The sequence below is a fragment of the Pelodiscus sinensis genome, chromosome 11 (genome assembly GCF_052426305.1).
Source record: "Pelodiscus sinensis isolate ZL-2025 chromosome 11, ASM5242630v1, whole genome shotgun sequence".
Lineage (NCBI taxonomy): Eukaryota > Metazoa > Chordata > Testudines > Trionychidae > Pelodiscus > Pelodiscus sinensis.
The window spans coordinates 53,636,143-53,648,783 of record NC_143062.1 but is presented as its reverse complement, the minus strand read 5'-3'; the positions used below and the strand labels follow the sequence as shown (position 1 = coordinate 53,648,783).

The following is a 12,641-nucleotide window of genomic DNA, read 5'->3' as shown; positions in this document are numbered from 1 at the left end:
AGGGATCACATGAGGATTACCTGTTGTGATCCCTCCCTCTGGGGCACCTGGTATTGGCCACTGTCGGCAGACAGGACACTGGGCTAGATGCACGTTTGGTCTGACCCAGTATGGCCGTTCTTGTATTCTGATGGGCTTTGCACCCTCTGATGGCGCTGGGGTGTGTGTGGCTAATATGCCTTGTCCGGGGATGAAGAGGACAATATCAGTACCAGGGGCAGCTCCATAGCTCCTGCTATACTATGCCCATGGCATAGTCTGCTCTGGGGTTTCCCCTGCTGAGGGGGCCATAATGCTGGTGCTGATGGCCCCTCTTACATCCCCATAACTGACCAGGTGGGCTGGGGTGGCTGTGACAAACCCCACAGCAGCCAGGGTACCAGGCCGCATATGCCAGGCCCTGCACCAGTGGCAGTGGTTCCCACTCTGAACCTGACAGAGTGGGTTCCAGGCTACTTCTGGGTCCCAAAAGCCCATTGGGCAGCGACTCCACACCAAATGGTGTTGATCACTTTGCCTTGTAATGACATGCTGGATTAGGCAGAGCCTCTAGCACGGGTGGACGGTGACTGTAGCTGAGAGATGAGTCAATGATGGAGACCTTGCAATCTACGCCCCCAGCTATATGATGGTGCTGTGATCTACACCAGGACTGGGGACTGGAGTACCTCTGAAGTCCGACGATCGCCCCATACAAGAGGACTGCCTCGGGGACTGACAGCCACAGGGACTGGGGTGATGGTCTTGGTCCCTGGAATAACTTTGCAGCTAGTGCAGCAGCTGGAGCAGAAGGAAGGGTTGGTACCACAGTCCTTGCTGGTAAGCGTGTGCCCCACAGGTCTACGGCACTGCACTGGCAATGCATGGTGTGGCCCGCATTGGCAGGAACCCAGGTCTGGGGATTGCTGCAGGCTCTTATGGACCTGTTTCCTGGTGTCCAATGAGTGTCAGTGCCACAGAGACGAGTGGTGGCGGGATGCTCCCCTGGACTGGGAACAGGCCCAAGGGACAGCGACCTCAGCATAGGTCCCAAAGCTGGTTTCCTGTACTATAGCCAGGGTGGGCGGCATCAGTTTGACCAAGGTATCCTGCGTGGCTTGCCAGGCTCCAGTATAGACAGCGCCTCAGCATGGCCACAGCCCTCACCGCTGTCCAGTGTTGTAGGCCTGGATGGGGCTGTGCTAGACCACCCGGCCCACGTCAGTGGCCAGGACATTGACAGAGGAGACGAGTTACCCAACGAGGGTCATGGCTCTCTTCTCCTCTGCTTATGGAAGAAAAAACAGGGCTATGTAGCACTTTAAAGACTAACAAGATTGTTTATTAGGTGATGAGCTTTCGTGGGCCAGACCCACTTCCTCAGATCAAATAGTGGAAGAAAATAGTCACGACCATATATACCAAAGGATACAATTAAAAAAAATGAACACATATGAAAAGGACAAATCACATTTTGGACAAATCAAACCCCACCTCTAATATCATTAACTCACAGACATTTACCTTCCTTCCCCCCTCCCCCGCATCCCCCTCCTGTTCTGAAATGTGATTTGTCCTTTTCATATGTGTTCTTTTTTTAATTGTATCCTTTGGTATATTGGTTGTAACTATTTTCTTCCACTATTTGATCTGAGGAAGTGGGTCTGGCCCATGAAAGCTCATCACCTAATAAACCATCTCGTTAGTCTTTGAAGTGCTACACAGTCCTGTCTTTTGTTTCAAATTACGGAAGGTGAGAGCCGCCTCTCACGGGTCTTTCAGCCTTCTGAAATGGGGCCGATGTGAGGGACCAATGCTGGCTGGATAAGGGTGTCAAGGGATACTTGGCACCAATGCCATGGCGCTAAGCACCACACAGGAACAGTTCTCGGGTGCTGGGGCCAGCGTTGACTATCAGGATAGTCTGGAGACAGACACTTCATTCCCCGTTAGTTCTGGGCTTGAACAATTTGCAGATATGACACCTCTTACTGACATGTCTTCCTCCAGGCACCAAGCAGCTGCTCTGAGTGTTGCTGATAGGCACAGGACACTTGCAGTGGTCACAGGGTTTAAATCCAGGAGATCACGGCATGTCCCAACTCAGGGCAAAAAGTCCCATCTGGGACCAAGGACTAACTAACTGTGGATAAATCCCTGTAAATCACTCCCATATAACTTTGTATTAAGAGAGATCTCTGTTAAGTGTTCTTATAGAATCTCTGTAACATTTCTCCTATAACCTTGTATTAAGAGAAACTTTCCTTTTTATATATATAGATCTTGTAAGAAAGAATGTCTTTTGAGGGCTCCCCTTTCCTTGATGATCCTGTTGAAATGAATGAGGTGTGAATGGAGAATGAAAGGGGAGCACCTCCAGCAGCAGTTGCAAGGGTGGAGAAGGTCTGGGAGCCAGACCCAAGACAATACCTGTGAAGTGAGCTCATTAAGAGGACTGGACATACAGAGGCCTTGGGAGCCAAGCAGCAAGTGCCTGCCCTTGGAAGAACTCTCTTTGAAGCAGCATTAAGAAAGGCTAGTTGATGACTAATTGGCTGCAGGGGAGGGATAAGTAGGAGGCATCTTGCAGAGGGACTCCAGGTTTTCATCTTGTCAAAATGGGAGCATCGATCCGGATCGGCAGAAGCCCGGCTCCACCCCTCGCCCATCTAACTCATCTGGACAGTGCAGTTAGGGGGAGCAACTTTTGGTAACAAGAAGACGGGGAGAGAGAGAGAGTGCATGAGTGTAATGTATTCTATGCATATGATAAATATTGATTGATCTATGTATGTTCAATAAATGTGGCGTGTTGCTTTATCCCTCTGAAAAAGATCCCAGATGCTTCTTTTAAGCCAGCATAATTACAAAGGGAACTACTAGCTAGAACTATTTGCAGGAAGCAAAACAGAGGAATAAATGGGCCGTTCAGCTGAACTATGCAAACAAGCTTGCACTATTCTGCAGAAGGTTCCAGCACCATCACTGGTGGCTAGAAGGAATTGAGTGGGGAGAGGTGCATGTGTGGCACCACTTATACTGCACATGAAGGCACCACTCCAGGGACACCAGGAGCTCTCCCTTATGGGCAGGGCTCGACAATCTATGTAATCTACTCGCCCGTGGTGAGTAGATTACATACCGGAAGAGCTGGGTTCGGGCGATCTGCCCTGCTTATGGGTACTGCTAAGTACAGCCCCACAAATCTGTGGATTTCTGCTTTGTCTGTGGGGATCCACTGCTCATTTTTGTGAATACAGATGCAGATAAAAATTTTGTATCCACACAGGGCTCTACTGTGAGTTTGAGTCCCCCATTCCTGATCCCCTACCTGCCCCAGGAGCCCTGGTGCATGTGATGAGCACACGTACAACCCTAATGTGGAACGCACACCAACAAGCACTCAGAAAAATCAGAGATTCCCCCAGGCATGGGAGCATGGCAGGACACTGAAAAATGGTAACGGGAGAAAAATGAGTGACAGGTCCTTTGAGGTTGTTTCACTGGCTGAGTTGAGAAGGGGACAAGTCAGAGCCTGGGGGTGTGGGGGGGGATGGTGTTAGGTAGAGTCTTGGAGTTAAGGACAAAATGTTCCAACATGATGAGCCAAGGGAGCGGCAGCAAGAGCTTCAGACAGAGTAGTTGGACATTTGACATAGACCTGGCTGGGGCAAAGAGGGTGGAGCTGGGAAGGGACTGGGAAATTTTAGGTTTCTTCCAACTTGACTCATTTAGTTATTTTCACCCCATGTTTCTACTCTCTCGCTAGGTCCTCTTGCCATATTTGTTAGTCCTTCCTGGTATCAGAAACTTCATCAGCTTTAGAATTTTGTGCTGGCACTCATCTCCTGAGTAATTCAAGTCACTCAGGTGCATAACAATGTCCTCCAGGACTTCAAGGAGTCTTCAGCTCTACCAACAACCACAAGACATGCTACATTAATACCAACCCTGGAACTTTCCCTTGCAACAAACCCCGTTGCCACTGTTGGGGCCCTAGGAAATAGGGCCTAGTGCTAAGGCAGACCAAAAAGAAGCTAACAAAGGTTTCTGGGTAGTCCCTGAGCAGAACTGGAGACATGGTTCAAGCGAAGGCGCACCTTACATACTTGCTTAGGTTGCAAAGGTACGATAAGTGAAAAATTGCATTCTTGTACCTGCTGTGAGTGGAACAGCTTGTTTTGAGAACTGATAAACCAACTCCCTATTTCTGTTCTCCCTCGCTGATCTTAACTCCCTGTTTCTGCCTCTGTTTGTTCTTAACTCCCTGTCTCCTTGTTGCCTGGTACTTGTCTTCTGTGATTGATAAGAAAGTTGCTAACGCATTATGAATTGCTTAAGACCACAATGTACGATTGGCCAGATATGCATCAATACTAGAACTTTCTAACTAAAAAAAGGGGGGTGGGTTGCTTGGGTGAATAGTCGCGACGGAACTGTCTTTATAAGCCTACCTGTTATTGGAATTGGGGCTGGTTCTCTTTGGAGATGGGCCGCTCTCTATTGTTGTGTGCACTCTTTAATAAAGAGCTTGTGATTGGATCTTGCTGGTGTTGCCTGTCTCTTTGTGGTCAGACAACGAGCCAAGGCCGTCTGGAATAGCGTCCCCGACAACAAATTTGTCCACATATTTACTCTGGTGATACCATCACTAACCATGTCAATTATACGATCAAGGACACATATTCCTGTTCGTCCAAAAATATAATTATGCCATCATGTGCCAATAGTGTCCTTCTGCTACGTATATTTGACAGACTTCTCAGACACTTCGCCAAAGAATACATGCCCACAAATCAGACATCAGACATCTTCACAAGGAAAAACCTGTCAGTTTCCATTTCAACCTACCTGGACATAGTCTTAACGACCTTACAACATGCATCTTATTTCAACGAGACTTTAACACCAGATTACAGAGAGAAACTTCAGAACTTTCATTCATGCTTAAATTTGACACTTTACAAAAGGGCCTTAGAAAGATGCTAATTACCTTACACATTACAAAGACAGCTTTCCCACTTATCACCCCTGTTAGCCACTCATTGACTTATACACAGCTATTCCCTCCCACCCTCTCCCTAGCTCCACCATCTGTTCTAAATCTGATTTGTCAGTTTAATAATGTGTTCACTTTTTTTCATTGTATTCCTTTGGTATATATGGTCATGCCAGTTCTCTTTCAGAATATGATCTGAGGAAGTGGGTCTGGCCCATGAAAGCTCATCACCTATTAAACCATCTTGTTAGTCTTTAAAGAGCTACATAGTTTTTCCTTTTGTTTTAGCAGGAAAAGACTAACAGGGCTACCTCTCTATTATTATTCCCTGCTTACAGAGAGCTTTGCTTAACTAGCTTTTGGTTTGTTTTTCAAAGAGCAAGTGATTTAGGGGTGGGTCAGAGATCTGCACCTTTCTGGATAATTCCCCAAGTGGCAGCTCCTCTTTTTACCTTGACTGCTGAAGAACTTTGATTTCTGTTTCCAGGAGAAAGCAATTTCAGGAGGGATTCTTCCCAGGAGCTCAATGATACGAGCAACATGATCTGAGGGGAATGGGGGATGGAAGATGGGGAAAAAAGAGAAACGGGTTATTTAGATTTTACTAGGGAGCTGCACTCCCTGCTTGCTATGCTTTGTCTGACACAGCTAGATCGTGGCCTCTCCTCCTACCCATGCCACAACAGGAAGGGGGCTGCTACTCACAGAAAAATCAGAGGGACCACACAAGAGAGAAGAAAAAGGAAGCCCTTCCAAAACCCAACCCTCACTGATGTGGCTTCCAAGTGAATCACCTCACTCCCCTGGTGCTTCAGCCCCAAAATAGGGGGAAGGACTGAGGTTCAAGGCCTCAGGCCAAATTAACTCTTCTGGGACAAGGCTACCAGTGAGAGGGATAGGGATGGAGGGGTGCAGGAGGTGACGGTGTGAGCTCTGGGTGGGAGGTAGGGTGTAGGAGCAGGCTGGGGGCAGGGTGTCTGGCAAGGCAGGGAGAGGAGCAGGAGAAGGCTGGGGGGGAGGGGAAGAGGAGCAGGCTATGGGCAGGAGTGGTCTGGGGGGCAGGGTCTCAGCAGGGAGGTGAGTGGGTGAGTGAGGGGGCAGGGAATGTGGGGTCTCAGCAGAGCAGTGAGGGGGCCAGGGGTGTGGGGCAGGAGCAGGGCAGGGATAGGGTGTTTCTGGCTAGGAAGAAGGGGGCAGGAGTGAACTGGAGGGTTGGGGTCTCGGTGGGGAGGTGAGTGAGGGGGTTGGGAGAGAGGGTGGAGGGCACTTACTGGTCTTCAGCCCCATGTCAGCACCTGGCTCGGCCTTCCGCTGCTTCCATTAGCCGAATTCTGGCCAATGGGAGCACAGAGAAAGGCTCCAGATTGTGTGCCCGCATGCTGCTGTTCCCCCAACCTGGGAGGGAGAGCGTGGGGAGGTTCAGGGCTCTCTCTCCCTCCTGCCTCCCCCCAAACCAGCAGCAGGAAGCCAGTGTAGTGCTCCAACCACATGGGGGAGGAGAGAGGGCATCTTCCCCACACAGAAAAGCTTGGGCCTTTCTCCCTTCCCTGCTCCCTCTGCAGCAGGATGAGCCCAGTCACTGGCTCCTGCTCTGATTCCACCGCCTCAGGTGGTGACTCTGGCTCAGGGCTCTGCAGTGGCCGTGGGCTGCCTTTGGCAGGGCAAGCAGGGGGCGGCGGGTCCTATGTTGCCTCGGGCTTGGCACTGTAGTGCGACAGGTTGGAGAGGGGCTTGAGCACCTGGATCATGAAGTAACTGGGCAAGTGGGCCGATCCGGATCTGCCTGGCCCCAGATCAGCCACTTGCTGAAGGAGTGCTTCTCCTTGGCACTGCCGAGGCCGACTGGCCCGACACTGCTAATCCTGGACAGGGGGGAGGGTCCACTGGTTTCTCCAGTCTCTCCCCTTCCCACCACCCCAGCTGCTGGGGAGGAGGGAAGGGGAAGACGCACAACTGAGGGCGGAGGAGCAGGAGGACAAAACCTTTTCCCGTGAGACACAAAGTGACTTGCTGACATCACTCTGCCATTCCACAGGAACATGTTTTTAAATATATAGAGATGATCTTTTCATCAATGAAGTCACTGAAGATGATAGAATCTTACCATCGTCTCTGGAGAAATATTTCCCAGCCCGGGGCTCAAAAAGGCACTCACCAGTCACCATTTCAAATGCCTGGAAATGCAATAGCCTGTTAATCCACTCAATGCCACAGTCAGACAGTAAAGAGATTCATGCTTCACCTCTCCCTCCCCTCCCACAGCCAGACCACCATTTTTCATTTTGCCAACACTCCATGACACAGGTAAGGAAACAGCTGGAGACACCTGCATTCCCAGCTGTGCCACCACCAAGATCACTTTCCCCTTTGGCTGGGTAAAACTCTGTGCATCTCTGGCTCAGTGTGACATATGTTAGGTTCCATGTGTAGAGTACTAATTGCCTTGTAATCAACAAGATAATTAAGAGGAGTTTATCTGCAGTACAACTTTAGACTGAAGTTGGTTATGTGCAGAGGGCTTATTTTTTAAACATGCCTTCCTCAGACAAGACCTGTCTTATTCCCAAGTGCAGCAAGAGAAACAGCCATTCATACAGGGCTCCTGATGTGCCATTCATGTTCCCAGCTACAGTCACTGACGTCACCAGTATCCCCTGGGCTGAGCATCCCTACCAGGCAGGCCGTGCTCCAGACATCTGCTGGAGTGCTGTACTCTAACCCAAGAAGCACCTCCAGGGCTCGGTAGGGCTGAGTCTGGATCTCCTTGGCCAGTGGCTTGTACTGAAACAGAAAGGACAGACTGGTGTGAGTGGTTCGCAATTGATTAAAAGCAAAGAAAATCACAGCTAAGTCCAGGACACATGGGGCTGAGACACCAGGGATCGGGAGGGTGCAACTCGTGTCTCACTGCGGTTCTAGGTGTGGCCCACGAGACATTTTGTTTGCTGTTGCCCGAGCGCAGGATCGCTGTCAGCCGACGGTCGCCTGTCTGGCTACAATCGCCAGATTCTGCTGGTTTCTGGCCATGTCGGTTTTTTTCCTACCACTATTAGTCAAGTGACACACATATAAAGCCACGGCATGTGAAGTGAGGTGCTGCTCATTGCACATAACAGAGCCATGCGCTCCCTCTACAGCCAATCACAGCACTGCTGCAGTTCAATCGGCACAGCCTGCAAATTTTAGGTGCACAAGCAGAGTCAACAAAACTAGCCCAGGAGACAAGATGGTTACTTCCCTGTAACTGTTGTTCTTTGAGATGCGTTACTCAAGTCCATTCGAATGAGGTGTGCGTGCGCTGCGTGCATGGGTTCCGGAGCGCTTTTCCCCAGCGGTACCCATCAGGCCGGCAGGTGCTCCCCCTCCTTAGTTCCTTCTTGCCGGAGACTCCGACGAAGGGGAGGTGGGGGGGAATCAAATGGACATGAGCAACACATCTTGAAGAGCAAGAGTTACAGGTAAGTAACCTTTTCTTCTTCTTTGAGTGATTGCTCATGTGCATTCGAATGAGGTGACTCCCAAGCTGAAACCTTACAGGGGCGGGGGCGGAGATACACTCCTAAGCAACACAACTCAATGGTTGTAACCAAACCAATCATACCTGTTATTTAACACAACAAAGTAACTCATCTGAGGTATGTGTCATTTCAAAATATATTCACTCTCTTTTTCTTTTCTTAAGGTTTACAGAACTGAACTGAGAACTGCGGAGCCCAAAGTAGCATCACTCCTGGCCTGCTGGGTAATCGCATAGTGCGCCGTAAACGTACCAACAGAGGACCACGTGGCTGCTCTACAGATTTCAACTATTGGGCCCTGTGCCACAGAGGCTGCTCTAGTGGAGTGTGCCTTAACATGGGGTGGCTCCCTGTGCACCAGACTAGAACCCTCCCGTATACACGAAGAACTCCAAGAGGACAGCCTTTGGGCCGATACTGGCAAGCCCTTCATTCTTTCTGCAAAAGAAATAAACAACTGAGATGATTTGCAGAAGTGCCTCATTCTGTCTGTGTAAAAGGCGAACACCCTTTTTGCATCCAATGAATGGAAAGCCTGCTCCTTAGGGGAGAGGTGGGGCTTTGGAAAGAAAACAGGTAAATGTGGAACGAGGAGACTACCTTAGGGAGGAAGGCTGGGTGTGGACACAGCCTGACCCTATCCGCGGAGAACACCAAATACGGGAGATTGACCGTCAAAGCGCTGCGCCGAGGTTACAGTTATTCTGAAGGCCACCTTAAGCAATAGGTACTTAAGCGAGCTCATGGCCAAGGGCTCAAACGGGGGAGACATAAGCACAGTAAGCACCAGATTAAGATCCCACTGAGGCACAGGTGCCCTCACATGTGGAAACAAACCCTTGAGTAACCTCTTAATGAGATGGTTGGTAAAAAGGGATCTGCCACCAACCCCAAGGTGGAAGGCCGACATGGCTGCCAAATTGACCCTGACTGAAAAGGTAGCTAGGCCTGCTTGATGCAGCTCAAAGAGGTAATCAAGGGTAACCGGTACCGGGGCCGAACAAGGGTCTAGCTCCCTGCCCATAAGGAAAACCTCTTCCATTTGGCTGTGTACGATTACCTGGTAGCCGGCTTTCTGCTCCCCAGCAGAACCACCTACACGCCCTCCAAACAAGCAAGCTCTGGCTCTGTCAACCATGGATAAGCCAGGCTATGAGGTGGAGGGACCTGACATTTGGGTGGTACAGGAGACCTCCGTCCCAGGCTTGAATGACCAGGTCCTGACTGGGTGGGAGAGGCTGCGGCTGGTCCCGCACCATCTGCAGCATCATAGGATACCAAAACTGCCTGGGCCAGTCCGGGGCAATCAGGATGACCTGGGTCCTGAACTGCTTGGTCTTGGCTAGGACCCTGGGAACAGTGGGAAATGGGGGGAATGTGTACAGCAGGCCCCAAGGCCAATCAATGACCAGGGCATCCCCTCTGGACCCTGTCCTTAGGCCCAGGAACGAGAAATAATGGGGGCACTTCTGTTCACTTCCGTAGTGAACAGGTCCACCTGGGGATGACTCCACCTCCAGAAGAGATGTAAAAGGACAGTATCCTTCAGGCGCCATTCGTGGGCTCTGAAGGATAGGCTCAGCGTGTCCGCCAGCGTATTCTTGTGGCCTGGCAGATACGCCGCCTGGAGGTGAATGTAGTGGGCTATGCAGAACTCCCAAAGGAGAATAGCTTCCTGACAAAGGAGAGGAGCGAACCCCCCTGTCTGTTTATATAGAACATGGCTGCCGTGTTGTCCAGCAGCACCGACACTGATTTCCCTGAGAGAGGAGCTAGGAAGACCTTGCACACCCTCCTGACAGCCCTCAATTCCCTGACGTTGATATGCAAGTCCCTCTCGCGAGGGGCCCACAAGCCCCGTGTCCTGAGGTGCACCTAATGCACGCCCCACCCCTCGTCTGAGGCATCGGTTATCAGTCTGACCGAGGGGACCTTGGCCAGGAAGGGAATCCCTTTGCACACTTCCTCCTCTCAAGACCACCACTGCAAGGAGTCTGCCACCTCCTGTGGCAACAACAGGATGGAGTCCCAGTGAGCTCTGGCCTAGTTGAAAGACCTCACCAGCCAGGCTTGTAGGGGTCTAAGCTTCAACCTGGCATGGTGAACGACATGTGTGCAGGCCTCCATATGTCTGAGAAGCTTCACGCAGGTCCGAACCACTGTAAGTGGAGACAGCGTAAGCTCATGCACCATGGTCGCCATAGTTTGGAATCTGGCCATGGGGAGGTAGGCCCTTCCCCTTCTGACATCCATGTAAGCTCCCACAAATTCTATGTCCTGAGAAAGAGTCAACAGAGATTTCTCCTCGTTTATCAGTGGCCCGAGCTCCCCGAAGAGGGATCTTGTAAATGTTATGTGGGCTAGCACCCGATCCTCGGAGCGGCCCTGGATGAGCCAGTTGTCCAGGTATGGAAAAACTTGGACTCCATGCCTTCTGAGGAATACTGCCACCACCGCCATACATTTTGTAAACACTCTGGGACAGTGGAGAGACCGAAGGGAAGCACCGTGAACTGGAAGTGGTTCTGAGCCACCACAAACCGGAGGAACCTTTGGTGACCTGGCCATATGGCCACATGAAAATAGGCGAGAGTGAGAGGACCTCCTGCTGGAGAAGGACCTTGTGAGATGGGTCCCTGAAGAGGGACTGGGAGGGAGGGAAGGAGGGAAGGGAGCAGATCCAGAAAAGGGATGGAGTAACCCATCCTTACCAGGCCTAGCACCCACTTGTTGGAAGCGATGCGGGCCCAAGTTCGGGAAAAATGGGACAGCTTGTCCCCAGAGGAAGGGGTGATAATGGAGGCTGGTAAAGGGTCCTTGGGTGCTCCTTCAAAATGGCTGTTTAGCCATTTAAACCTCATTTTTGGAGGAATACAGGATCTGTCGCAAAAGGGTTTATTTTTGACAGAACTGTGTCTAGACTGCTGGGTTTTTTCGAAAAAGCTCCATTTTGCCAAAAAGTGGTGGCCATGTTTATGCTAATGAATCACAGGATATTTAAATCCCTGCTTCATTAGCAATTTCAACATTCTTGATTTGCATCCCTCTGCCGACAGAGGGATGCAGCCTAGATGTAGCCTAGGGGAGTCTGGGCACGGAGATTGAGGGCGGTGACTGCCATGGGTCTTGCGGCCAGGCGCTCTGCCCCCAGCCTCCTTCCTCCTCTGTGGTGCCGGGGACTGAGACCGGTGCCTCAGTACTGAGGTCCTCGGTGCCGCAGTATGGGCAAGTCCCGGCTCAGTGACCCACACCGACGCCAGTGCACTGCAACCTTGAGGGATGGCGCCGGTTGGAGAGCCGACTCCATAAGCAATAGTTTTAAACGAGAATATCTCTCTCGCTTAGTGCAAGGCTTAAAACTCCTGCAGATCTTACAGGAGTCAGTGAGATGAGACTCTCCCAGACACTTTAGACAAGAGTCATGAGGGTCTCCTCTTGGCATTAGCTTAGTGCAGGACGCACAGGGTTTAAAGCCGTGCGGGCCTGGCATCCCCCTCCCCCGGAGGGGAGAGGTAAACTGAAAACTAGCTAACAACTTGAAACTATGACTGGAACACCAAGAAAACTGCCAATGAGTGTACAACTAACTCTCGCTGGGCTCTGTTACGAGAACAAAGAAGCTCCAACAACTGTCATGGGCGGTAAGAAGGAACTGAGGAGGGGGAGTGCCGGCAGGGGTACTTATGCTCCGCTATAGTGGCACCACTCCGGGGGGTGGGGCAACCTGCCAGCCCGATAGGTACCACTGGGGGAAAAACACTCTGGAAACCGTGCATGCGGCGCGCGCACGCACACACACACACACACACACACACACCTTATTCGCATGCACTTGAGCAATTACTCGAAGAAGAACGTCTTGGTTCTGACCATCCTGCAGCCCAGTGGGATGAAGGAGGCTGCCCATGCAGCCCCTTCGCTAGCCTGGGCTGCCCACCTCTGCCGTGGCTGGTGCACGCTGAATGCACATACCCAATCTTATGCAAGGCACACAGGTCAACACACTGAGCCCCACCAACAGTCTCTTCATGCTCAGACACTCCTGCCAGACTGACCGTGTCTGGCATTTTGAGCTGCAGACACTAATTGTGTGCACACACACTCTTGTGCAAAGCATGCAACATGGCTCAGAGTCCAGAGTTCAG

At 51.0% G+C, this 12,641-nt stretch overlaps 1 protein-coding gene across 8 annotated transcripts in view; it reads right to left on the bottom strand.

Annotated features, from left to right (window-relative positions):
- LOC102446721 (SRSF protein kinase 3-like) overlaps nucleotides 1-12,641 on the bottom strand; it is an 85,900-nt gene that overhangs the window by 20,635 nt on the left and 52,624 nt on the right. For all 8 annotated transcript variants that reach the window (XM_089781356.1, XM_075916681.2, XM_075916677.2 and 5 more), the window contains 3 exons: nucleotides 7,652-7,759; nucleotides 7,083-7,152; nucleotides 5,431-5,523 (listed from right to left, as the gene is read on the bottom strand). In XM_089781356.1, coding sequence (XP_089637482.1) covers nucleotides 5,431-5,523; nucleotides 7,083-7,152; nucleotides 7,652-7,759 — 271 coding nt within the window. The remainder of the gene's footprint in view (nucleotides 1-5,430; nucleotides 5,524-7,082; nucleotides 7,153-7,651; nucleotides 7,760-12,641) is intronic.